This window comes from Emydura macquarii, unplaced genomic scaffold (genome assembly GCF_026122565.2).
Source record: "Emydura macquarii macquarii isolate MOO-44397 ecotype Brisbane River unplaced genomic scaffold, CSIRO-AGI_Emac_v2 contig_2365, whole genome shotgun sequence".
Lineage (NCBI taxonomy): Eukaryota > Metazoa > Chordata > Testudines > Chelidae > Emydura > Emydura macquarii.
The window spans coordinates 2,774,863-2,799,759 of record NW_027132502.1 but is presented as its reverse complement, the minus strand read 5'-3'; the positions used below and the strand labels follow the sequence as shown (position 1 = coordinate 2,799,759).

Genomic DNA, 24,897 nt, shown 5'->3' with positions numbered 1-24,897 from the left:
GGTGAGGTACAGTTGTGTGTATAAGGCAAAGCCCCTAATAGCGGGACGTCTGGTCGCCCTAGCTGTATCCCCGACGCCCGGGCTTTGGAGGTCACCCTGCTGCCTGCTGCCCGGGCTGAGGGTGGTTCTGTGTGGCGGGGAATCGGCCCTGCTGTCCTCTCGGGGGGGGGTGCAGCCCTCAGGCTATTTCTGTCCCCCCCGTGAGCTCTATCTGTGCCCAAGGGTGATCCTCGTCCGGGAGTCCTGCCTTCTCTGGTACACCCTGGAGGGGCCCGTGCCTGCTCTCCGAGGTGTCCCTCTCTTTGGGACGCGGGCAGACCTTCCTGTCTGAGCCCCACTACTGAGAGACCTGCTGCTCTACGGGGGTGAGAGCCCACAAAGCGTGCCCGGCTCGTCAGCGGCTGGAAGGGTGCCCCCAATGGACTGGGGACGGCCTCACAGCATGGGGAATGCCTAGGAACTGGCCGAGCTCCCGGGCTGGGCAGAGATGTGGGGCCGGGCAGAGATGTGAGGCGTGTGGAGGAGAGCAGGGAGGGAAGGTCCTGCCACAGTAACAGCATCAGGCGGAGCAGGGAGTACAGCACCTGCACCGCTGCCTCCAAGGGCCTAGACATCCGGGGATGGGCTGCAAGGCCCCTGGATGTGCCGGGGGAGCAAGCGCTCTGCTGCATGGGACAGCGGAGCCACTCGCAACTGATGGGAGTTCTGTTCTCTGGCTCCTGGTGCTGGGGAGGGGCGGCAGGCCAGGCAGTTTCCCCAGGGCTGGAGTTGCCCGGCAGGGCAGACCGGCGTACACCTTTGCAGTAAAGTTCTCTGTCTGACCCTCTCGCCTGTCTTGCTCAGCTGCTGCCAATTCCAGACTCTCTGCCCATCTCGCCCGATGACGGAGAGCACGCCGACATCTACAAGCTCCGGATCCGGGTCCGCGGGAACCTGGAGTGGGCCCCCCCGCGGCCGCAGATCATCTTCAACATTCACCCAGCCCCGACGTAAGGAGCTGTGCGAGCTAGCCCTTGGGTCTGCCTACCCCTTTGGCCCCAAAGATCGCCTTCTCCATGCCCCAAAGGTCCCCCTTTCCCCCAGATTCTGCATCCTTCCAGCTGGGTCAGCGTGGGCAGTTCACTCCATTCACAGTCCAGTTGCTCCACTTCAGCCATCTGGATGGGCTGCTGCTCCGTGAGATGACGTCTCTGTCCCCCCCAGCCCCTGTTGTTTCAGACCTGGACTGGTAACTGAGCCCTGCTTGGCATGATACTAGGCCTCCAAGCCTGGCCGTGTGGGTTAAATGAGACCCGCCCTCTCCCCTTCGGCAGACTTTGCACTCGGTGCTCTGGGATCGAATTACTGTAGGACCTCCAAAAACACACCAGCAAGGCACACCAGCCTGAAGCACTGCCGGCAGCCCCCTCTGCTAGCCCTCAGGGCAGGTGGCACCGCAGGGACATCTCCCGCGACCCACAGGGCTGGCCGGTCTATTCCTGGCTGTGTTTAGACTAGACCCCCCCCCGCCCCCTGCCTGACCTCCTAGCGGGGGCATGAGAGGGGCTCGCCGGCCCTGCCGAGCTGTGGTCTGTATGTGCATTGCATGGGAGATGTCGCTACTCGCTGGCACCGATGCCAGCTGCTGTTCCCTTGCCTGGACACTGCCTCGTGCTCTTGGCCGGCTGCCGACACCTTGCTCATCAGCGGAGCCGGGTTTGTCGAAGGGGGCGTGCGGGGAGTGCTAGGATCCCTGGGGCAGTTGCACTTGGCGCTGGCCACCCCCACGCACAGGTGGAGCCGCTTCCATCCCCCTTTGCCAGCAGCTGGTTGCTGGCTCTTGCAGCTTTCACGTGCCCTGCTGAAAGCACAGGGTGGCTGCAAGGCAGATCCAGCCACCGGGCTCATTATTACTTATCTGTATTACTGTAGCCCCTAGGAGCCCCAGTCGTGGGCCAGGAGCCCCAGTCGTGGGCCAGGTGTTGTACAGACTCAGAGAGAAGACAGCTCCTGGCCGAAAGAGCTTCCTCTCTAAGCTTACAGTCTCAGCAGGTCTACCTGGCCCTGAGCTGCTGGGGGAGAAACGAGACCCTAGTGCTGTCTGCCCAGCCCTGCTGAGCCTTGAGGGATCTGGACGGGCGCTCTAACACGTCTTGTCTTGGCAGGAGGAAGCTGGCTGTAGCCAAGCAGAATTACCGGTGTGCGGGCTGCGGCATCCGGACAGACCCAGGTGGGTGCTGGAACTCTCACCGGGGGTGTCACCTCGGCCTCTCCTGGGGTGGGGTGAGCTGCGTGCCGAGAAGGCAGGAAGGGGTAATAGAGACGAAGCAGCGATGTGGGGGTATGAGGATGCCAGTGAGCTGGGGGGATCTCAGCGCAGGGATCTCGTGTTGTAGGCCTTGTGTGAACAATGAAAGGAAACAGAAGTGGGCCAGGTTAACAAGTAGACAGTGGCCTTGTAAATCACAGGGAGCTAGTAGATCAGGAAGTAGTAACGTGCGATAAGCTTGCAGCTGCAGCTTTGCTCGTGACCGCACTTGGTAGCGTGTGGCCAGCTCATGCACCGTACAGGGAGTGGCTCACAAAATGAGTAAGCCAGTCCCAGAGCGTGATACAAAGCAGAGTGTCATGCACAGGGGTGAGTCTCTTTTGGACTCCATAGATGATCTGATGTATAGTGATGTACTTTGGAGCTGTGGGGCACCCTGACCTTGCCTGCCTCCTCCATCCCGAGCCTGGTCACCTCAGGTGTAGCTTTCTAAAACGCCAGTAAAGACATCTCCATGCTGAGCTCAGATTCGAGCTGGATCAAGTGTTCTCCCAGAACTGGACGAGGTGTTCTGAATAAGCCGAACGGGAAAGGTCTTGGAGGGAATCGCAACATCTCCCAGGGAATGAATCTGGCTGGGTGGCAGCATTTCCCAGGGCAGGCTGTCAAGGGGAGCCTTTCCTAGCTGGGCCTGCATGCTAGGATGCACTGCAGGTGGAACGGTCTGCCTCCCCCAAGAGGCCAAGAGCGTCACCTGCCTCTCTGAAGGTATCCAAGTAATTGAGCAGAGTCAAGCAGGGGAGGGTGGCTTCGCTCACTTGGGATCTGTGCTGAATCCCACCCATGATCAGGCTGAAGGGGCCCCGTACAGACAGCTGCATTCACCTGTTGTGTGTTACCAGGACCAGGCCTCTGAAGCAATTGCTCGTCCTACCTATACAGCCAGGGGTGGCTGCATGTGATTCATAGGCAGGTCCTAGCCTCCATAGACGGCAGGGAGACTACAGAGCCCAGCATGCATTGCTCTGGGCTGGAAACAGTGCCTTGTTTGCCGGGACCTTGAGGGTCTGTCTACACTGCAGTTAAACACCCATGGCTGGCGCGTGTCAGCTGACTCAGGCTCGGGGGCTGTTTAATTGCTGTGTAGACAGACCCATAGAGTCTGCAGAATACATCCCCCATCCACGTCAGGCCTTTGCAATCTGCTCCACTTGCTGCAGATTAAAACGCAGGCCTCTGGCTCCTGGTGAGATGCCAAGACGGTCCGTAGCGGGGCAAGGCCTGGGCTGCTAGGCAGAGGCTCAGCTCCTTCTCCCGTCCGTCAGATTACATCAAACGGCTGCGGTACTGCGAGTACCTGGGCAAGTACTTCTGTCAGTGCTGCCACGAGAACGCCCAGATGGTCATTCCCGGCCGCATCCTGCGCAAGTGGGACTTCAGCAAGTACGGCGTCAGCAACTTCTCCAGGGAGCTGCTGAGCAAGATCTGGAGCGACCCGCTCTTCAGCGTGCAGGACCTCAACGCCGCTTTGTACCGGAAGGTGAAGGCTCTGAATCAAGTCAGGGTAAGGCCATGACCTGTGCTTTCCCAAGCAGACTCGAGGGGTTCAGCTTCCCTTGAGAGGCAGGGGTCGCGCCCTTCAGTGACCCATGGAGCAGGGCGTAAAACCCACAGGGTTGAGTTTCTTGGGGTGGGGGTGTTGGTGCCCCGTGAGATGGGCATGCTGTTTCCTCTTCTCCTTTCATTAGCAGGCCAGAATACCCAGCTGCTGCTGCTACTTTACCCTTCTTATATGGGCCGCCTTGTCCGTAGATTTCAGGGCATGTTACAAAGGTGGCTGGCTGTCATTTCACTTTGACAGTGGAGGAAACTGAGGCCCGGAGAGCTTGAGCGGCTTGGCCGAGGTCACCCAGCATGCTGGTGGCAGAGTTGGAAAAGCAGCCAGTAGTCCTGACACCCAGTCCTGGGCTTGACCCTCTGGAAACATTGCCCCCTCTCAGTTCTACTAACCTCTGCTGATGGGCACGCAAGCGTCCTGCTCCAGGTTGCCTTTCTGCCGGCAAAACCTGCCCGCTTGTCATTCCTTAAGTGGAGCTTGTAATGTCCCTTTAAAAGGGGCCCAGTGGTTGCCGTACGGAATCCGACGTTCCAGAAGACCTGAACTAAGGAGGGAGATGACCGTTGTTTGCCAGTTGGGGCCCAATCAGGATGTCTCTAGATTTATCGTGTCTGAGGATGGATGACGGGCAGATGTTTCAGAGAGAGGCTTAAAACCCCCATAGTGCATTGCACATCTTGTTCACTTTGCAATAGCACATGGTGGAAAGGAATTCCTTCCTGACCTCCAGCAGGAGGCTCAGTTTAAGCCTTGAAGCATGAGGATTGCTAGCCTTTCCTGTTTCATCCTAGCTAGTTTAACTGCTTTAGTGCCAAGAAACACAAAGTTGGTTGGCAGCAGAAATGGCTTCACAAGAGCATGAGCTGACACAGGCTAGAATGGGTTTGGCTGAGGCCTGGAATTCTGTTTGTTTAATGACAACTTTATACTTTTTTTTGGTTTGTTTTCCCCAGCTGTTGAGAATCCAGCTGTTTCACTTGAAGAACATGTTTAAGACCTGCCGGTTAGCTAAAGAGTGAGTACGGGGGTCCAACCAGAGATTGTTGCATCAGTTTCAGTCTCTCAGGGCTGGCTGTCACTTGGCAGCTTGACACGTTAACTGCTCTCCCTACCTCTGCGGGACGGGGGCTTTCAAGGGTCGTGGCAAAATGTTCAGAAGCATCAGAGGTCAGTCCCCCCGCCTCACCGCAATTTCTCCCCCGCTCAGCGCTGGGGCAGGCCACCTAGAAACTCCAGGGCATGCCGCACTTTGAGAGCTGGCCAACGCCAGGCAGGCCCGACAGTTGGGTGAGAGACACAGGTCCCTGATGTTTGTGGGGGAAAGAGCCGTGACTGGTATGACCTGAAGGAATCGGTTAGGTCTCCCCTAATGCTTCCTCTGTGTCTCGTGGGATCCCACGCTTCCCAAAGGCCCGGCACCCTCCATGGTGATGCTCTGTGCTGCAGTCACTGCTCCCCTGGCTGACGGTGACTGAGTCGGGCTCCCTTCAGCCCCCACCAACAACACGCCTTAAAGTGGCTGTGAGGGGTCACCTGAGCCGGGAGACGCCCCTGGCTTGGCCCAAGGCGTGCAGACACAGTAACTGAGCCAGGGTTTCCTATGCACCATCTGAGCCACTAACCACTAAAGCCCGCCGTGCCCTCGGAGGCGCTCAGTTTCAAGGAGAAGAGGCCCTCCAACGGCTCAGAGTCAGCAGAGACGCAGGCCCGGTCGTTGCAGACTCTGTCCGTCTGGGCGCCTCTCTCCCTTCCCAGCTCTCCACTCTCGGGGTCACCCAACCCCCGTAGAGGGGGAAGGAAACCGCCACTCGCTGCCTTCCAGGGACCTTCTCGCTGCTTCCTCCTTAGTAGCTACTCCCAACCTTTCCAGGCAGCTTCCCCAGCCCCCGCGGCAAGAATTTCAGCCACGCCTGCGGGTTTTCCTCCTCTCGGCTTTGCGAGGTGGATGCTGCAGTGGCGCAGGCAGGAGGCAGGGAGTGGAGCAGACTGGGCACCCCAGTGGTGACCCCGCAGCTGAGCGGGAGTTGCCGGCGTTGGCTGGTACAGAGCCTGGTAAGCTAGAGCAAGGGGCAGCAGTGTGTTAGGAGGCAGATACTATGGCTGGGTTTCCTAGAGCCCTGCTTGGCAGGAGTGGTCCCTAGAGAGAGGCGGCAGTGGCCATGGGTGGGTGGGGATGTGGAGCCGCAGGTTGCAAGGTGTAACTGGCCCAGCGGAGTCGCTGTAGTTCCTTCCCTGATACTAAGATCTGGTGTCTCTGCCCTTGCAGGCTCCTGGATTCCTTCGACACGGTGCCAGGTCATTTGACGGAGGATCTCCACCTCTACTCCTTAAATGACCTGAATGCCACTAAGAAGGGGGAGCTAGTTCCTCGCCTGACGGAGCTCGTAAAGGCAGGTACCCTGCACGTTGAGAAATGCTTGGTGGGTAATTTTATCATCTTCTCTAGAATGTTTTTATTATTACTGGATTCGATTTTACTGTAGAAGGAGCCGAGGAGGGAGAGCTAGCGTTACAAAGGCAGCAGCCGGAGCTTCAGAACAGCTGCTGAGGGCAAATCCATTTGGTTTTAGCTTTAAACATGCTCCGGTTAGTTTCACATATGTGTGCAGAGGAGTTTCCTTAGCACAAGAGGTCGGTGTTGAACAGCAGGGCCAACTGGTTCGATTGCAGGAAGAAGCTGTGTTTTCCCATAAGCTGCAATGCACCCATTTGCTGGCTCCATCTCTGCCATATAAAAATGGGCCGTGTTCCCTTTGGAAACCCGTTGGGGTGATGCTTTGTCACGATCAGGATGGGGACACAATTTGACTGCTGGCCAGAGGAGGGCACCGAGAGCCGTGACTCCTGGGTCCTACTTTCAACACCGCCATTGATTTGCCATGTGACCCGAGGGCAAATTGTGTCCCCGCTCTGTGCATCAGTTTTCCCGCTGCTATAAAGAAGAAACGTCCCTACTTTGCAGGGGCCTGGCGTTGAGACCCTCCGATGGAGGGTGTTGCATCGGCACACAGTAATGGTATCGAGCGTACAGCCCTCCGCCCCTCTTGGCATAATTTAAACAGCACCCCAGGTAGCCTGGTGGAGAAATCTGTGGTGACATGAGCCCAGGGAGCAGCTCCGTCCCCCCGGCTGTGGGTAATGTCATGTGAGCCGGGGGACTGGCACGTGGATAATTACTGTCCTTGGGAGCAAGATACCCTGTTGCTATCCTCTGCGGAGATCCTTGCTTTGTCTGGATACTGGGCTGGATGGCAATTCTTGTGTAAAGAACCGTGCCCCACAACGCCCGAGGGGCCATAAACAGTTGGGCATTTCCCTCCATTTCATTCCCAAATGTGCTAGAAATGTGTGATCTTACAGAAACAGTCACTCTACGGTCCTGGTTAGATGCAAAAACCTGCATTAAAACAGAGTGAGTGGCCGGGTGAAGAAAAACCAAGCTGTGGGTTTCAGGCAGGTGTGACTCCAGATAACCAACATAAAAGGAAGGAGTGCTCTATTCTGCAGGGGGAGGGGAATTTGCGGAGGCAGTAGCATGTCCTTTGAATTGTGGTTTTCCCATGTAAGTTTTTGTTTGCAAATGTTTTTTAATTAATCCTATCTTTGCTGATCCATTAGATCGTGTTGCAATGTTTGTGCTTGCTTTAACTAGACTCCTTTTCTCTAATGAATTGATTTTAAGCGATGAAATTGAACCCAGCTTAAATGTGGGGAGGTGAGGTTTGGAGATGCATCTCAGGCCCTGTTGGGCTGCAGCGTTTGCCTTCACCTCCTCCCTGAAGGCTGAGCTATGCTGCAAAAACAACTACATTGGGGAGCTGGCTACAACATGGCTGTGGTTAGAACACTGTTGCATATGTAGTGTAGATGGGACCTAACCATGTCCCTGAGCCAGGCTGCAGCCCTGTAGTTAATTCAGGGTCCCATGTACACTTAAGATGAAACAGTGTTTTAACTCAGTCACTGGCAACTGTGCTGTAACTGGTTCCTCGTTAAAGTGATTTGTGTAGGGTAGATGTGGCCTTAATTTTCTGTGCGAGAACCCAGCGTGATGCGCGACTTCACAAATCGTCTTTAAAAACGTTCCAAATAGGTCTCCTTGAGTTTCAGGTGTTGGCCTTGTGGCCCACCTATGCGGAGCCAGCGGTGCCAATCACTGCCTGCGGGCATGTGTCTGGGCCAAAACACCAGAGAGGCTGCCTTTGCCACCAGGAAGTTCCGTGCTGAATGGCGGGTCCTTTTCAGGGAACTCCAAGTCTCACTGGGAAGTCAAAAGGGGACAGAATAACGGGAATGCCACTGGCTTAGCAGTGTGGTCCGCACAATAGGCTTCACGCCCGACACTGGTGTGGGTGTGTTTCTGGCACATCTTTTGGTATAACCACGATGACATGCGTTGTATTGTGGTAGCACTGACAATGCTCTGGCAAGGCCCATGTACCCAGCACGACACGGTTGTTGTCCTGAAAAGCTGGCTGGCAGCTGTTATAAGCCAAGAGAAATCCAGACTGTCTGTGCACACAGCAGACAGGCAGCCCCGCTGTTTTGAGATGGCGCCATCAGTGTGGCTGTCTGTGCTACTGGAACATTTCTGGCCTATGGCATCAAAACCGGACCATGTCTCCAGCCCCGTGGACAGGCTGGAGTTTCATGGGTCACGTCCAGCACACGCACCTGAAGACGAGACCTGGCTTGTAGCATGCGGGTGACCAGGGGCACAAATACTGCTCGTCACATCCTGGCAGTGGAACCAGCCTCTGATTTCCTCGTTACTCTTGGGCCAAGCTGCCTCTGAGTGTGGGAAATAAAGTGCATCTTCCCCAGGGCATTTCTTCTTCACTCCTCTCCCCTTCTGTTGTTACAGCTCTGCCAAGCCAAAGGCTTCATCTGCGAGTTCTGTCAGAATGAGGAGGACATCATCTTCCCCTTCGAGCTGAACAAGTGCAGGACGTGTGAAGGTGAGATGCTGGCATCCGAGGTGCCGGGGGCCAGCGCTGGCTCTGCTAGATGGCTGGGGTCGGCCCACGTCTCCTCTGAATTTAAGTGAATTTAGTGCAGGTAGAAGATGCTCCAGTGGCTGCTTTGGAAACCGAAGCCCACCAAGTATCCCCAGAGCTGGTAGAGAGTGTCAGGAATCGCTGCTCTCCGGTGTTTAACCAGGGCTGTCCCGTTAGTGTCTTGGCTGCCTCTAAGCGTGGCTTGTCTGCACACTGCTTGTCTAGCAGCAGTGCTCGGTCTCTGACCTGGCTCGGCAGACAGCCGACTCTCTCTAACCTGTCTGACACGCTCCTTGGCTGCGTGGCCAGAGCCCTCTAACTCTGCCTGTGTATCTGGAGGTGGCCAGCAGAACATCCCAGAGCACACTGCACCTGGTGCATGCACCTTATGCTTGCACAGATGGGCAGCGTGCTAGGTGGGGGGTGCACGAACTCACTTCCACTGGGGCTGCAGCCTGCCCTACAATTCGTAACCAGCTCAGACGCGCAACACGTATTTGGAGTGTGCCCCAGGCTTCAGGGTTCCATCTTCATGGCCGTTCTGACTTCGGCGCCTTTAGGGCGTTCAGCCTCAGAGTCCGGTAACCGGAGCACTTTGGCCATGGGCAGCTGGACTGAGATATCCAATCATTTTACTGACGCCACCAAGCCCTGTAGGCGAGAACTACTTTTGGCCACTGTTGACGTGCACAGAAGCGCCGTATCCTGGTACCAATCTCCTGGGCCATCCAAATCACCCTTGGTAATCTAGAAATGTGACCGTCTGTTTAAAATTAGACTCTTGCCACAAGTGTTTTCAGTGAAGGCCTTTTATTTAGGATCACCATTTCCTTGATGGGGGGGGTATCTTTGTGAAAGGGATGAGAGGCAAAGTGAAATTGACCTAGCTAGTCTCTCTGCCCAAAACTGAGGGAAATGCCCCCCAGTGCTTTGTTTGCAGCTGTGGTTGGTTTGCAGTGGGTAGGCGCTTTCCAAGCACACGTGGGCGCCGACCCTACTCCAAAGATCTCTCCATATAGGAACCACGTGAGAGGGGAGTCAGTCAGAATTGTAGCACCTTCAGATCTGAGCATCCAAGGCGTTGGTTACAAACTCCTTCCCTGGTCAGTGACTTCGCGACCCTCCAGCGGGGTGTGGGTAGGTGGTGGGTAGGTGGTGCCCTGAAGAGGGAGCGTGCTGATGCTGCCTGGGAACGTGGCTGGGCCCCAGCTCTGTGCTCATGGTGTTGCTTTCTCTCTCTCTCCCTACCTCAGAATGCAAGGCCTGCTATCACAAAGCCTGCTTTAAATCGGGCTGCTGCCCCAGGTGCGAGCGCCTGCACGCCAGGAGAGAGATGCTGGCCCAGCAGGACCTGATGTCCTGCATCTCGGACTATGAGGAGGAGGAGGAGCAGCTGCAAGAGGCCACACCGGCGACGTGAGTGTGGTGGAGGAGGGGAAAGAGAAGCCGAGTGGATGTTTGTGTGCGTGGCCTTCATCCCCGGAGGCTAAATTGACTGAGAATTAAACTGACTCTTTTTCACAATAAAAGAGCCCCGGGGAGGGCTGAATCATGGGAGATCTCGGTGCAGCCGGCCCTCACACGCTCAAGGTATCGGCTTGGTTTGCTTCAAGAGATTTGGTTTCTTTTCTCCCTGCACGGCCGTGCTGGGCACGGGGGCGACCCTGCTGGCCGCTAACTCTTGCAGGCGGGACTCTGTGGAGTTGGCCATGCCGCTGCCTTCGCATGGGGTGCAGTGGTGAATCCTACCTGTGCCGTGCATGGAGCATTTATGCCTGTGCACCCACCCCTCCCCGTCACGGTCCCGCAGGGAGAAGCTCGGCCGGCAAAGGATGTCAGCTGGGAGCTGCACTGTCCTCCGAGGCAGGGTCCTTGCGGAGCACTGAACACTCCTGGCCAGCTCAGCGTTCCCGTGGGAAGGAACCGGTGTCATTCTGCTGCCTGGGCCGGCTGCACTGGAGCAGAAGAGAAAGGGATTTTGCCAAGTCTGTTGCCTGTACCACCCCAAATCCTTGCTGCTGATGTGATCTTTTCCCCAGTTCCTTATTCAGAACAGAAATGCCTTGATTTGGGGGCTGGGGGAAAGAAGCGGCAGCAGAGAGTGCTTCATCCTCTGCCTGGCCGGAGCTGTCACTCTGACTTCACATTCCTGCTGGGCTGGCAGGTCAGGCTGGCGTGTGCAGATTGGATGTGGCAAAAGAGTTTATCTGACTTTTCCCTTTCTCGCGCACGGTTCTGGGCCAGTCGCTCTGTTGGGAACAGCCCCGTCTCAGCTATTGACGTTCAGTTCCTCACACTGTGCCTGGTGCGGACGCAGTTCCCACCTACTGAATGAAGCGCTGTGATTCCCAGTGCTAGGTGCCCTGAGATTGCCCTGGGGCGATGCTTGGGCGCTGGCGCCAGGTGATCAAGGGGCTTCAGACAGGCCATTCTCTGGGGTGAGGGGTGGCAGGGAGGCTGCAGACAATGAGGAAGCTCCATGCCCGGCGTGGGGAGAGGAAACGCCTTCGCTGAGCTGGCGGAAGCTGCAGGTCTGAAGCCGGATTCTCTCTGCTGCTCTTGCAGGAGATGAGCTGCTTAGACAGGGCTGCCACATGCTGCTATTCCTCGGGCCTGGGGGCAGTGTTAGCCCCTGTCTGTCTGCTGGGGCAGGGGGGCTGAACGGTTCCTCTATGAACCAGGAGCAGGGATCAGTTTGAACACAGCCAGAACTCAAACCCCAGGTGCCAGGCGGCGTGGGGGCTAGCGCCTGGGCAAGCAGGCGGGATGTGCTGCCCCTGTCCTCACCCCCGTGGCATTTGAACTTTCCGTTTAGGACCCCATCCACACTCGTGAACTGCAGCCAGGCACCTGAGCTGGAGGCAGACATCGGGGCCAGCTGGAGGCCAGGCAGTGGTGCAGACCTGGATCTCTGCCACACGCTAGGCACTGAGGTGACCCCTCATGGACACCCCCCTCCCACACACACTATTTCAGAGCAGAATGAAGCCTTTCTCCCATCCATACTGTGCCCTCCTTGCAGTGGATTCTAGCCAGGCCCCTGTTCCAGACCTCGGCGTTGGTGCATCGGACCTGCCAGTTTGTGTTGGGCTCCCCCGGCGCCGTGGGGCCCCTGGCTGGTCTGTGACGTGCTCTGTTCTCTCCTGTCACAGACGCCCTCCTGCTAGCTTTCCAGGACCTGCTGGGCCAAACGCTTGTGGAGCAGCTTAGCAGGCCCCACGCTTCAGCTGGCTCCCTTGGCTTGAAGATGAAAGCTGCGCTTCTCATCTTCCTGGCTCGGGTGCCCCTTGGAGTGATCTAGCAGGACAGCCAACAACCGGTAAAGGAGACGCTCCCTAGTGCACTGTGCAGAGCTGTCCATGTGCTGCCTTGTGATGGCAACCGCCACGTAGTCCGGAGATTAACCCGGTCCAGAACGTGTCCTGGGTACCCCGCGCTCCACGTTGTCCCTGCTCCTCGGTCACTGCCTAAACCACTGTGTCCTCCTGAACTGTGTGGTTGTGTGGAGGCAGACCCGACGTAGCATGTGGTCTTTCATAACGCCTGCATAGCTGCCCCCTGGCCCAGCGTTGCTCATGGTGGAACTCAAGGCTGTGCTTCCTTCTGTGTGGCTAGCTGGTACCTGAGATCAGACGCCAGGGCAGGGGTAAATCTGTTTTTGTGCCATCCTCAGTCCCCCAGAGAGCAGGTGCCCCAGGCCGGTTCCTCTTCTCAGTTTGAGTTGGATCATTTCAGTGTGATTGATCTTTGTGGATATAGTTCTACTTTAAGTTTTTGATCTCTTTTCAATGCAATCACGCCTGTCTTTTTAATTAGCTGCTCTCATTTGAGTCAGTCACATAGGGCTGGGTGTTAAAAGTATTTAGGTCCCTAACTCCCGTTGATTTCAACAGGAGTTCGGCACCCCAAGATCTTTGTAAATCTGGCCCTACGTGTCCATCACAGTCGGGATAGGCGGCATTTTCTGCCCAGCTGCTGGTTGGACTGTCCAGCCTGGAAGCCTTTGGAGACGGCGCTCTGTGCTGCTCTCCTTCCGTTAGCCACGTCTCCTTTCTAGGCTCCAGACGCATCAGTCACCAGCATTGCTTCCAACGTGCATTGTGCTCTGATGAGACGAGTCCTGCGTGGCTTCCTGAGAGATTTTACCAAATTGCTCTTACCAAATTGCGCTTCTCCGCCGCTTAATGCTGGCTCCACCTGGGGAAAGCTCCTGGTACCAGATATCCTGACACTCCGCTGTCCAAGTCCGGGGCCGTGGCACAGATGGGCAATGTGCTGGTAGTTGGTGTGATTTGGGGGAGTGGATGAAAGGCGTAACGCTGGGGCATGCAGTCTCTGCAGGTAGCGCCTCTGCACCGAGTGAAGGTGGCTGGTCTCCGCTCCGGTTGATGGAAGTGGGAATCCGTGTCCCTCGGCGCATTGGGCTGGGCGCTCCATGCAGTCATGTACGTTGAAGGGAGCCGTGTGACGCGTGGACGTGTGAGAGGTGGGGGCCGTGGATTGCTGGCAAGTGGGGGTGCTGGTAGCAGATCACTCTCAGCCCCTCTCCTGACTTGTGGCTGACGCTTCAAGAGGGGCGCTCTGCGGGCAGGGCAAGGCTGGCTGCGTTTCGGCTCTGTCTCAGACAGGATGTGCTTGAGGAAGCAGCCACGCCTCCCTGCGCTTCTGTCAGTTGCGTGGGCAGGTTAGCTTGTTTCCTCTCCTGCTGGGGGCAGGAGTGTCGGGCAAGGACTTCAGTGACTTAAAGCGGCAGCTCGGTGGGAGCACTGGTGTTTCTCCAGGTGCAGTGCGTTAGAAGGTGGGCACTGGGTTAAGGTCAGCTGTGTAGTGAGATCTCCTTACTAAACCTCTCTGGAAGCCAAGGAGCTACTTCCCTTTGTTACATGAGGAGGGTGTTACCCCACGGAACCAGCAGCAATGGTAGGTTGTTATACAGGTGGGTCTGGGTTTTGGCAGGTTTAACTGGAACATGAGAGTGCAAGAGCTCCAGTGGGGGGTAGAATCCCATTTAAAGGGGGGAGATGCGAGCATTAATATCCTATTTCTGGGTCCGAAGCGTGAGGGGGTCAAAGCTCCGGGCACCCATAGCATGGCCCACAACTGACCTGTTGCACGTGCCTTAGCTAGAGACCTGACAGTCAGGGTCTGCTTTCATGAGCGTGCTGTGACACTCCCACGGCCAAGCTGTCTTCTGTCTAAATAGCCAGCCCAGAGGTGGTAGCAGCTGTGATTAAACACCACTGGTCAGAATCACACCCAGGTTTTCCCTCCCAGCTTTCAGCCGAGTAACTCCATTGATGGCTGGCAAACCCCAGCTGGCTCAGAACTTTGCATGCACTGTGGCTGATGAAAGCTGACCCCGTCCTACAAACCGCAATGATGATTCTTACTGTCCTACAGCCCTTGAATCCCTCCTTCAGTTTCAGCCACGTCTGGGCTGAGACCTTGCACTCTTGTCCAGCTGAGCTGAGATTGTAAACCCCTGGCGGCGTCCAAAGGACCGATTCCCTCCCACGTGCCGGCTCTGAGACAACGTAACTTTCTGAAATGTTTTGTTTTGAAGCACTTTAACATTATGGGACATTTCCATGGTGGCTAAGCTTCTGGGCGGTTTCTAGAAGCGCTGATTATATTTCAAAAGACAGTGAATGGCTTTGTGGGTTTTGTCCCCCTTCGTGGTGGGACCTTTCTGGCTGAGACGGGAACCCCGCCTGGGAATTCAAGACAGTGGAGGGTTTTAATGCAAAATTATGCACGACACACTAATGAAGCTGTTACTGACCCGTTTGCCAAACTAGCCCAGTACTTACCACTGTAAATGTCAATTGTGTGTGTACCAGCTCTTTGTAAATACAGAGACGGGCCATGTGATACGATGTACATGGTATTCACTTGGCTTCCTCTCTGCTGTATCATTGTACAGCATAACAATGAAAACGCCATCCCTAATAAACTAAGTTAATAAGAAGCGCATCGTTGGCTGGTCTTGCTTGAACTCTATAGCACTGGAGTTTGTTAAAGCTGCCCGAAGAAAGGAAAGCACAAAGATCTCACTCAGGAGACAGGAAAGCGCCAGTGCCGACCTTCCCCCGAGCGCCGCTCCCACGCAGTTTGTGTTCCTTTCATTTAAAAACACAAGGGTGGACGAGTGAAGCAACCGAGGCAAACCTGCTGCTGGAAACCATGGAACTGGTGGTGTAATGATGGGGATGGGTGAGAAGCCCAGAGGTGGAGGAAGAGATGTTCTGATTTACTATGAAGTCAATGTTCCAGTCGCATTACTCTCCTCCCCCTGCCCTCCACTGCATCACAGGTCAGTGTAAGCTGCGTAGGCAGCTATGTTCTTGGTGCTCCCTTTCACCCAGCAGTGCCCCCTAGTGTTATGGGTAATGTTAGCACTAGCGGGGGGAGAACACTGCTTCCGCTGATGTTGGGGTAGAGATGCTCATGGGAAGAGCTGCACCTGTAAGGTACGTGCTCTGACAACCACGTTGGCGCAACGAGCTTAGTAAGACTCCAGAAATGAGACACTTATGACTACGAATGTGCTAGGCTGCCCATGTCTGTGCATCTCACGTCGCGGCCTCCTCCAGCGCTAACTGCCGGAGGTAGCAAGGAGCTTCCCCAGGGGGCACATTAGTGCCAAACTCTCCCCCTCCCCGGAGCATCTCCGAGAGAGCGGATCCAGCTTGGTGGACCGTTGCTCTGACGTGAGCTGCTGCTTCGTAAGCTTCAGGGCAATGCCGCCCTGGCTCTTATCTTACTCTGGGCCCCCAGCAACACCGCCGGCCGCTCCCCCAATAACACGGACACGACAGATGGGTGCTGTAAGGTTTAAGACAAAAGCCCAATGGCTTGCATCGGGGTCTGTAACAGGCATTCTGAAAACCAGCCAGGGCTGAGACAAGTGTCCCTCTCTGCATGGGCTGAGGCAGGAGGTAGCAGAGCCAGCTGAGGTCAGCGTGGTCAGCCCCAGGAACCCCCATCTTCCCTGCTCTGCAGGAAATCCTGCCTGAGGCAGTGAGTTTGCCCTGAGATTCCCCCTCCTCTGCCAGCCAGCAGCTCCTTCTCCGACACGATCCACACAGAAGCGCTAAGCTACAAGTGCAGCACCCTTTGTGCTGCTGTTTTCCAGCCCGTGGCCAGGGCGATGGGCCTGTCTACCTCCTGTATGCAAGGGCGAGACTGGAAAAGGCACGGTATTTTTCCTGAGCAGTAGGGGTGGTCGGAGAACCTGTCCCCTCTAGAAACAGCAGCGTAGCTTTTATAGCTGCCCTACGTGGTGAGCTGTCCCTGGCTAAGTTGGCTGAGGTGGGCATCAAAGTGAAAACTTTGGGCTTGAGGCCATGGCGCCGGGCGTTACGCCCAAACCACGGACTTGGAGGAATTCTGCAGGCAAACGGCCCAGCAGCACGTGGGCAAGGGCAGCCGTGGATGGCGGCTCTGGGCTCGGAGGCAGGGGAATTGCAGCGTTGGTCAGGGAAAATGCAAACGTCCTAAGAGAAATCCCCACGGGCACCGCCCCGTTTCCAGCAGGTGCTGCCCCTCGCGCGGCTACTGGCCCAGTTTGCGGGGATCGTATCTGCGCTCGAACTGGCCCACGTCGAATTTCCTCTTGCAGCCGGCGTAGTTCATGTAGCGAATCTTCCCAAACACGGCCCGCTCGGCCCAGCCCTGGTCGTGGATCCCGCAGATGGACCACATGCAGCCTGCCGGGCACAGAACACCCCGTCAGGTCGCCCTGGGCTGCCCTGCACCTGTTCACAGGCGCCGGCTGCCTGCTGTAAGCCCTGGCAAGGGAGGGACACGAGTGGGGGCTGGACTAGCTACGGCGGGGCAACCGTGGGCCCTTTATGAACCGTTTAAAGGGGCCTTAGCACGGCCAGGCTCCCCCTCCCTCACGCTCTCTGGGTTTACTCACCCACATAGCCATTGGGGTCCCTGCCATCCAGCTGGTATCGGTCGTTGAGGTAGATGGCGAACTTCAGGGCCTCTTCGGGGGAGCGGGTCCACTCCAGGATTTTCTTGGCCCAGTACATGCGTAGGAAGCCGTGCATCTTCCCCTCGTGAACCATCTGGAGCTGCAGTGAGGGAGAGCCCAGAAGGGGCACCCGTATGAGAGCCACAGCCTCCCCCGTCACCCACCCCAGGAAAACCCAGGCAGCTCGTCTGGGGCGAGGAGGGAGGGAGGAGACAGGCCTGCATGGAGTCTGGGAGGAGGAGTTTCCAGGTCTCAGTGATGGGCGGGGCCTGCCTGGACTTGGCCTCAGTTTCCTAGTGCACGAGGTGCTCTCTGGTGACCTTACTAGCCGTCTCCCTCGCTGGAGAGAACCTGGCTCCCCTGCTACAGCCCCACCGGCCCGTGGGACTCTCTGCACCATGTGCTTGGCCGGGGACCACGCTCGAACCATGTTCAAAGAGCACATGATGGTCAGGGCTGCAGAGACAAGGCAGGGCCCGTTTTCAGCTCTACGGCCCAGCCATTTCACGGGGGGCTGGAGCCGGGTCCTTCCCTGGCTGCACCAGCCTGGCAGCGTTTCCACCCACGCTGCTCAGGTGGTTTTACGCCCGTCAGGGAGTGTCGATCTGAGCTGCTGGGTGGGGCCGAGAGCAATACACCCCCCTCCCCTGGGACAATGCCCTTCTCCCCCGAGACCCACCAACGCCCGGTGGCTGGGCTTCTGGCAGCACAGGGGCAGGATGCTCGGTGTTAATCCAGTGGATCCAGCAGGAGAAATGGGTCTGTCCCCCGCCCTGCCCCGCGGTGTCCAAGGGAGTCAGACACTCCGGCTGGCTGGTACCTGGGCAGCGTTCCAGAGCGGGTCGTGCGTCTTCCCTTCCTCCAGCTGCTCCAGCTCATAGAGGTGAGATCTCTTGTCTTGGGCATGGAGCTTCAGGCTAGTTTTGGCCCACTCGTATGCACCTTCAACACACAACAGCCAGGGGCAGGAGAGCTGGAGCATACTGAGCGGGGGAATGCCAGGAGGGTGATGGAGCCACTGTGCCGCAGGCTCCAATCCCGCCAGCAGGTCCGGGCAGAGGCAGGCCAAGATTCCACTTCCCACCACGCTGAGCCAGGATGTCTCCATCCTACCCCGAGTGCCAACACCCGGCCCATCCCAGGCCCCGGAGAAAACGGCCAGCAGTGAACTCTGGAGTGCCAGTGCTCACCAGGGATAATCCTCTGGCACGGCAAAGGGTGGGAGAAAGATACGCCCAGGGCCCGGGAACGCGCATTTGCCCCCAGGGTGACTGGCAGCAGCCCGGCAGAGCGGCGCCAGATGCCAGCGACGGCTCCTGCGGCTGGGAGCAGCAGCTGTGTGCGGCGTTCCCCCAGCAGGGCGGGAAGCAGGTGGTTTGGGGACGTAACTGGACAACGCGATCGGCTCCATAAAAGTGGGAGCGTTCCCGTTGGCAGGCGCGGCGGTTCCTTCTGTATTAGATCGCCTGTTACCCTACAGCCCGACAGGGTTTGGGACGATTTCCCGTCTCCCCCCCGCCCTCTGCCGGTCGGTCAGTTACCAGGCAGCAGAGGCATCTCGCACGCAGTGAGCGTGGCAGGGAGCTGCGCCAGGTGCCCCCCCACTTCCCCAGGGCACGGGCCAGGCCAGGCGTTACCTTCCACCTCGTCGTAGTTCCTGTTGTAGTAGCAGAAGTTGTCGGCCAGCTCCCTCCGGACCACGGCCTCCTCGACAAACCCGTCCACGGACTCCTTGTATTTGCCGCGGTATTTCTGCACCTCCAGGATGGCCCGCTGGACTGAGACCTGGCCTGGCCGGGAACGGGGCGGGGAGAAGAGATCGGCAAGCGGAAAGAGGACGTTTGGCCGCTGCGCTCTCTACTCGCAGATGCCCCCGTGAGCCGGCAGGCGGCAGGCCTGGCCTGAACACGAGAGCAGCATGGGACCCAGCTGGCGCAGCTCCGCCAGTCCCATCGCTTCTGGTTCAGACCGTTCCCTCCACTAGGAACAGAGTGCCCTTAAAAGCTGGTCACCGACCTCCTCCCCGGGGCGCTACTGTGCCCTGACTGCGTAACTGCAGCTTCCCCCAGGGTTGCTTATCGCCACCCGCCTCCGTCGAGGGCAGCAGGAGGAGAACAGGGGGCCTGCGTGTTTCCAGGGGCCACTCACCGAAGTGGAACCACGGCGAGAGGTTGCTGAGCGCTGCCCTGTTGGGGTTGTTTCTGTCGGTGGCGAAGAATTTCAGCCGCTCGGCGACGAACGACTCCAGCACTGCCAGCCCCCCGGCTGTCCCCGGCGTGGCCCAAGCCACCTCCGTCACCGTGCGGTCCACCTGCAGGCTGGCGCGGCAGGCAGTCCAGTCTATAGGCTGCACAATCGCAAGGAGGTTTTAGCCAACGTTACCGTGCTGCCCAGGACGCTACAGCAGCCGGGGATGGTTCGAAGGGCTGCTTGGGACCAGACAGGTCCTCCCCTGCCCCCTTACTAAATACACCCTGGGCACAGCTTGCCTGCCTTTGGTTCAGAAGCTACGGTTCCTTTAATCTCTACTGTAGCAGAGGACTGGAAATCAGAACTTCTGATCTGTTCCCAGCTCTGCCACTGCCTTTGTGTGATCCCGGGCATGTCACTTAACACCCCGCCCCCTCCCGGGTGCATCTATTTTCCCCGTCTCCCCCCATTGTAAAATGGAGCTCATACCCACCCTCCGCTGTTTGGGATGCTCTCCTAGGAGCTGCGCTGGGCTGTGTGTATAAAGGACTCCAGACATTACCTCAGCTGGGGAGGTGGGGGAATACGGGTGCTTGATGACGGGGGGGAATTCCGTGAGGAACTCCGGGAGCTTATCGTGGATCTTCCGTCGAATTGTCCTGGCTCCGTACTCCTGCTTGTCTGAGGCCACCCAGCACGGGACGATGTTGTGAGCGTCCACCTGGAAAGCAGTCGGCGAGACGGGACTAGGCAGGCGGCAGCGGGAGGAGAAACCCAATCCCCCAAGCTCTTACAGAGCCGCAGATCCAGACAAACCTGCCCTGGGTTTTGCTTTTAATTCCAACTTTTTGCCCTGAACAAGCTGGCGTTTCCCAGCAACCCAAACCCTGCAGCCTGGAGCTGGGGCATGGGAACCGCGAAATGAAACTGACTAGATCCAGGCCGTTGGAGGAGCCAGAGCAGACACCAGCCCTGATCCAGCCAGGTCCCCACACACCATGGGCAGGGGGACCCATCCAAGCTGCACAACGGCTCAGCAGGTGATTTTTATTTTATTTTATTTTTTTTAACTTAAAAAGAATCTCGTTAAAATGAAGACGTGCTGAATTCAGCATGGCTGGCCACATCCCAAGGGGTCCTGCAGGTTTATCTTTTGGGCCCCGCCAGAGAGCCAGGACTGTTTGCTAGGACCATCCCCGATCCCTGAGACGTTCTCACGGGGAACAGAAAGGGGCTATTTGGCCAGAGTGGGACTTTCTGCCTGGAAGAGGAATTGCCAGGAGCTACTCCCTCTGGCTGCACTCAATAGCTACACACAGTGGCCGTGTGTCCCCTGAAGGGGACTGTCCCCTGGTACAATTTCATTCACTGTCCCTTCCCACCAGCTCAGGCCAGGACCCCAACCTTCTGACACCATCTAACATACCCTTACACGCGCCAAAACCTTCCAACAGAGAGAGAGGCCGAGTTCCCTGCCCAACAGCTCAGTCCGGGGCTTTCCTGCTTGCGTCCCCCCCAACCTCCTCTCAGGATGATTTCTTGGGGAGATGTCCCTGATCTTTCGGGCCCGCTGCTCAATCTGCAGTGGCTAGTTCTCAGCGCTTTCATTCTGCCTCCGAGCCCCTTATTTAAAGGGCTGGGAGCCAGCTGTTAGCCCTAGTGAGCTGGTGGTCACATCAATGAGAACAGATTGCCTAGGTACAGAGCCCCCGGCCCTGCCACTGCCCCCCCGCCCGCCCCCCCCACCCCAGCCCAGGGTCACACCTGTACAAAGGGCACATCTGCCGGCAGCCTCTCCTTGACCTCTTCCACCCACTGCCTGGGGACGCGGAGGGGGGAGAAGTCGGTCACCACTCCGCCGAGGCCGCGGCTCGTCACCAAGGCGGGCAGCACGTCCTTGGCAAAGCCGATCAGCAGGTGGAAGGGGATGTCCAGCTCCTGGCACTCCTGGAACGAAGAGAGAGGCTCTGAGAAGGAGGGAGAGAGCCCGGGTTTCTGTAACTGCCCCACCAGGCTGAGCTGCCCTGGGGGAGGTGGGGGGAGGGTGCAACCGGTATCCGCTCCCCAGAGACCGAGGACGCTGGCACCATGACACGCCTGGGCACCCAGGTCTGCCCTGCACTTGTGCCCCATGCTCACCCCCACCAGTGCCAGGGGGCCCACCCCATACATCAGACCTAGCGTTCCCTCCAGGACAGCGCTACGGAAGATGGAGGGAAATGACGAAGGGGGCAGAGGCTCATTACAGCGGAGACCTTCAGCGCTGCCTGACGGGGCTGGGGGCCCCGCTCCTATTAACGTGAAGAACCGGGCGGCTTTGCCAGTCTCTGCCTGAGGCACCAGATGCTATAAAAATCCCAGAGCGGGCGGAGGGCCGGGTCCCTGCGATTGACGTGACTTTGCTTTCCAGCCAAATGCTTGTGGGGCGCAGAGACACCAGGCCTGTGAGCGGCCCCGTAGTGCCAGGGAGAAGAGAAACAGACTCCACGTGCAAATCCCGCAGCAGGCTCCCGGCAGGATCGGGCCCTTCTCTCGCACGGGACGTTGCTGAGCTCCGCACGCACGCCTGCCCCCATCGCTTTGTGTCCTCGGCCCGCGCTCCAACCCCGCTCTGCCCCTCCCCTCTCGGGCATTTCCAAAGCCACCGGTACCTCGGCCACTTCTCGCAGGCCTTTCAGCATGAAGCCAAAGTGACGGATGGTGGCCTCCAGGAACCTGGGCACCAGGCAGAAGCAGACGTGCAGAGGCAGCTTCTGCTTCAGGGCCAGGCGCTGGGCATACAGGAAAGCCCAGTTATCTGGAGAGAGAGAGAGAGCGTGTGATTGTGTTAGACGGACACGCTGCATTGCTACAGAACAGCCTGGCCCATGCTCGTCCCATGCTTCAGGCCCAGGACTAGAAGCCAGGAGACCTGGGCTTCATTGCTGCCCAGGGTGCTGAAATGAGCGGCCCTGTGCCTCAGTTTCCCCATCTGTAAAATGGAGCTATTGCTATTGACACACCAGGGGTGTCAAGCACCTAGCAGTGTTGAAGCACAACCCCCCTTCCCGGCGGCCTCGCCCCAGCTCGCAGCGTGGGGGGAGCCGAGCTGCAGAGCAGGGAAGGTCTGGCTGAAGCCACAAACTCCAAAGAGGCGGCCGCACACGCCGGCCCAGAACCCCAGGCTCTAGCCAGGCCTGTTGGCGAGGGGACTTGCCCAAAAGAATTGTGCTAGGCCGTTACCCTGGACGGGGAGCCCGGCACAGTCTGCAGCAGCCGGGACCAGGGATCCCAACCGGTGCCATCGAGGTCTCAACTGCACGACCTCGCTGCGGCTCTCGGGTTGAGGGGGAGGGGACAGGCCCGTATTCCCCCCCGCATCCTGTTCCCGGGGCGGGACGGGCTCGTACCTTGCACCCTCTGGTCTCGAGACATCCAGTACACGACGCCCTGGGCGGCGTCCTTGAGGTCGGAGCCCTGCGAGACAAGACGCACTCGCTTCTTGTTGTACTTGAACTCCTGCACCGAGGGGGCGGCCCGCAGCCGGGCCTGCCTCAGGGCTGCCCCCAGGCTCCCAACGCCTTCCCCCTCCCCTTCCTTCCTCCTCTTCTTAGCCACGGCCAACACCTCTGCCCCGCTGGGCTCCGCCGGCACCTTCCCTTTGCCTTTCAGCCGGCCCTGGGGCTTCGGGGCTCCGGTCCTCACTGAAGCCCTGCCGCTAGCAGGCTTGGCTGGGATCTCCTCCGCCCCACGGGCCTGCCGCTTCCTTCGCTCCTGCGACATGCTGGCTGCCGGCTGGCGGGACCACAGCCACGCCGGCCAGATGCAGGAGGAGACGGCTCCAGCCGGCCTTCCCAGCAGCAGCTTGTGGGCGTGCAACTATCTGTGGACAGAGAAACACAGGCCCCCGCCCCCCTTTGTCAGCCTCCCCTTGGAAAGGCTCGGGAGACAATCGCTCGTGTGTTTCCCTGAAGCCTTCTGCTGCTACTAGCAGTTGGCCAGGGGCGTGCTGGGCCCCCAACAGGAATCGAGTAGCTTACCTTCCTTACAGCATCTCTCAGACTCAAAGATCCCTAAGCACTTGATCAACCGTGCACAGAAGAATCACTCCCCCCCCCATGCTGCAGCGGCAGCCACCTCTGGGTTGGAGCCTGGCCGCTGTTTAACGCTGCCCGGCCGTTAGGCCAGGAAGCAGAGGATATCGCGCCCCGTCGAAGCTGGCGGGGTAGCGGCGATGGGCAGATTGCAGGAATTTGGACATGCCGTCAGGGAGCCGCCTGCCATGGAGGCAAGATGTGACGGCCTCTTTAATGACCGCACGAGGTGAGGTCCGGGCCTGGCTTTTCAGTGGAAGCACGGCGGTCCAGCACTATCGCCCCTCGGCGCAGCAGGCGGGGGTACGGGTTCCCTATGGAGTGTCCTCTACAGAATCCCAGCCCCCCCCGCCGCGCCCTGCCCTGCCCTCGTGCAGCCTGCGAGGTCGAGCGCGGTCGCCCCAGGAGGGGGGCAGCCAGTCCGCTTCCTCCTGCGTGGTGCTGACGGGCTCCAACGGGGGCTGCTCCGCCCCGTCACTGAACATACAAGCTCGCAAATTCAAGGGGGAAAAAATATGACGCTGCTGCATCTCTGGGACTTGCCTGATGGGAGATGCCCCTGGCCCGCAGCCAGCCTCAGCTGCCCTAGGTGCAAGCTGCAGAGATCCTACAGCTCGTGGCATGTCACACGCCAGCGGGCGCCAAGCCAGAAGCCCCTGGGATCCAGAGGCAGCAGGCCGAGACCTGTCAGCGGCTGCACCCAGAGCTTCGGTTTTCAGGCCTGCCTTGTTGCCATCTCTTGGGCGCCTGAGGTTTTTCTTCAAGTCAAACCAATCTCACCTGGCCCTGGCCACTGGCGGAAGACAGGACGCTGGGCTAGGATGGACCAGATCCTGGAGTCATGGGATCAGGGGAGACTCTCAGCTTGCATTAATCGAAAGGGGGACGGCTCTGGCCTTTGGGATTGTAGGAAAGAGTTTGAAAAGAGGCTGCCTGGTGGCTCCAGCCCCCCAAGGGAAACCACAGAACCACACTGAGGGGCGGGACTGAGGGTTTTTGACTGGCTGGACTGGGGGATGCTGGGACCAGCAGCTCTCCCCGTGCTAGGAAACTCGCCTTCAAAACAAAGGCTGGGGCTGGGACTGGGGTGCAGGAGCCTGTTCGGGTTTTCGGTGCTTGTCCACACAGGGCGTGATTCTGGAGCCGCGGCTAGTGAGTCGCTCTGCCCGATGGACGCCTGCCGCAGCCACGGGTAACTCCGGGATCACAGCCCTTCGCTCATCTGCTTTCCGTTCACATGGGCACCTTGGTCCTGACGGCCCCTCACTGGGCCTGTCCCTGCGGGGGCTGGGTGCCTGGCCTGGGGCAGCGAGACGGAGGGACAGCGAGACAGACAGACAGACGGCGGCGGGGCAGGAAGATGGATCGGTGGCAGCAGCAGGGCAGCAAGACCAAGGGCACAGGTAGGTGGTGGCAGGACAGCGAGGGACAGGGGGCGGCAGGACAGGGGGACAAAGGGACGGACGGGTGGCAGCGGGGCAGGTGCAGGGACCACGCGTGGTGGGGCCAGGGATCCGGGCCACGGACCCAGGCCGGGGGAGGTGGCAGCGGAGCCGGGGCTGGGCGGCGGACTCGCCCCCGGGGCTGGGTTTGCCCGGCGAGCCCTGGGCTCGCTGCTTTGGGCGGCAGGGACCGATGCGGGGGGGGGCTCGATCCTGCAGCGGACACAGCCCCGGGGAGAGGCTCGCCCCCCCCCAGCCCGCCTGGCCCCGCAGCCGATCCGATCCTCACCTCCGCGGGGCTCCGGGACCCGCTGCTCCGCTTCCTCCCGCTTACACAACCGGGCGGGG

The 24,897-nt window shown here is 58.6% G+C and overlaps 2 protein-coding genes across 5 annotated transcripts in view; one reads left to right on the top strand and one right to left on the bottom strand.

Annotated features, from left to right (window-relative positions):
- Nucleotides 1-14,831, top strand: part of RUBCN (rubicon autophagy regulator) — a 54,744-nt gene extending 39,913 nt beyond the window's left edge. For all 3 annotated transcript variants that reach the window (XM_067561096.1, XM_067561095.1, XM_067561097.1), the window contains 7 exons: nucleotides 844-989; nucleotides 2,145-2,209; nucleotides 3,574-3,812; nucleotides 4,820-4,881; nucleotides 6,133-6,286; nucleotides 8,731-8,824; nucleotides 10,117-14,831. In XM_067561096.1, coding sequence (XP_067417197.1) covers nucleotides 844-989; nucleotides 2,145-2,209; nucleotides 3,574-3,812; nucleotides 4,820-4,881; nucleotides 6,133-6,286; nucleotides 8,731-8,824; nucleotides 10,117-10,283 — 927 coding nt within the window. In that variant the 3' untranslated portion in view covers nucleotides 10,284-14,831. The remainder of the gene's footprint in view (nucleotides 1-843; nucleotides 990-2,144; nucleotides 2,210-3,573; nucleotides 3,813-4,819; nucleotides 4,882-6,132; nucleotides 6,287-8,730; nucleotides 8,825-10,116) is intronic.
- LOC137161684 (deoxyribodipyrimidine photo-lyase-like) lies at nucleotides 14,816-22,883 on the bottom strand. 2 transcript variants are annotated; one of them, XM_067561098.1, is made up of 9 exons: nucleotides 22,424-22,883; nucleotides 21,686-21,831; nucleotides 20,799-20,981; nucleotides 19,597-19,755; nucleotides 18,993-19,191; nucleotides 18,482-18,634; nucleotides 17,665-17,786; nucleotides 16,785-16,944; nucleotides 14,816-16,572 (listed from the first exon to the last, which is right to left on the bottom strand). In XM_067561098.1, the coding sequence occupies exons 1-9, from the start codon at nucleotides 22,794-22,796 to the stop codon at nucleotides 16,418-16,420; spliced, it is 1,650 nt and encodes a 549-aa protein (XP_067417199.1). In that variant the 5' UTR covers nucleotides 22,797-22,883; the 3' UTR covers nucleotides 14,816-16,417. The 2 variants fall into 2 exon arrangements, with proteins under 2 accessions (XP_067417199.1, XP_067417200.1); XM_067561099.1 differs by lacking the exons at nucleotides 14,816-16,572; nucleotides 16,785-16,944 and adding an exon at nucleotides 17,125-17,300.
- Between the last annotated feature and the right edge of the window lie 2,014 nt (nucleotides 22,884-24,897).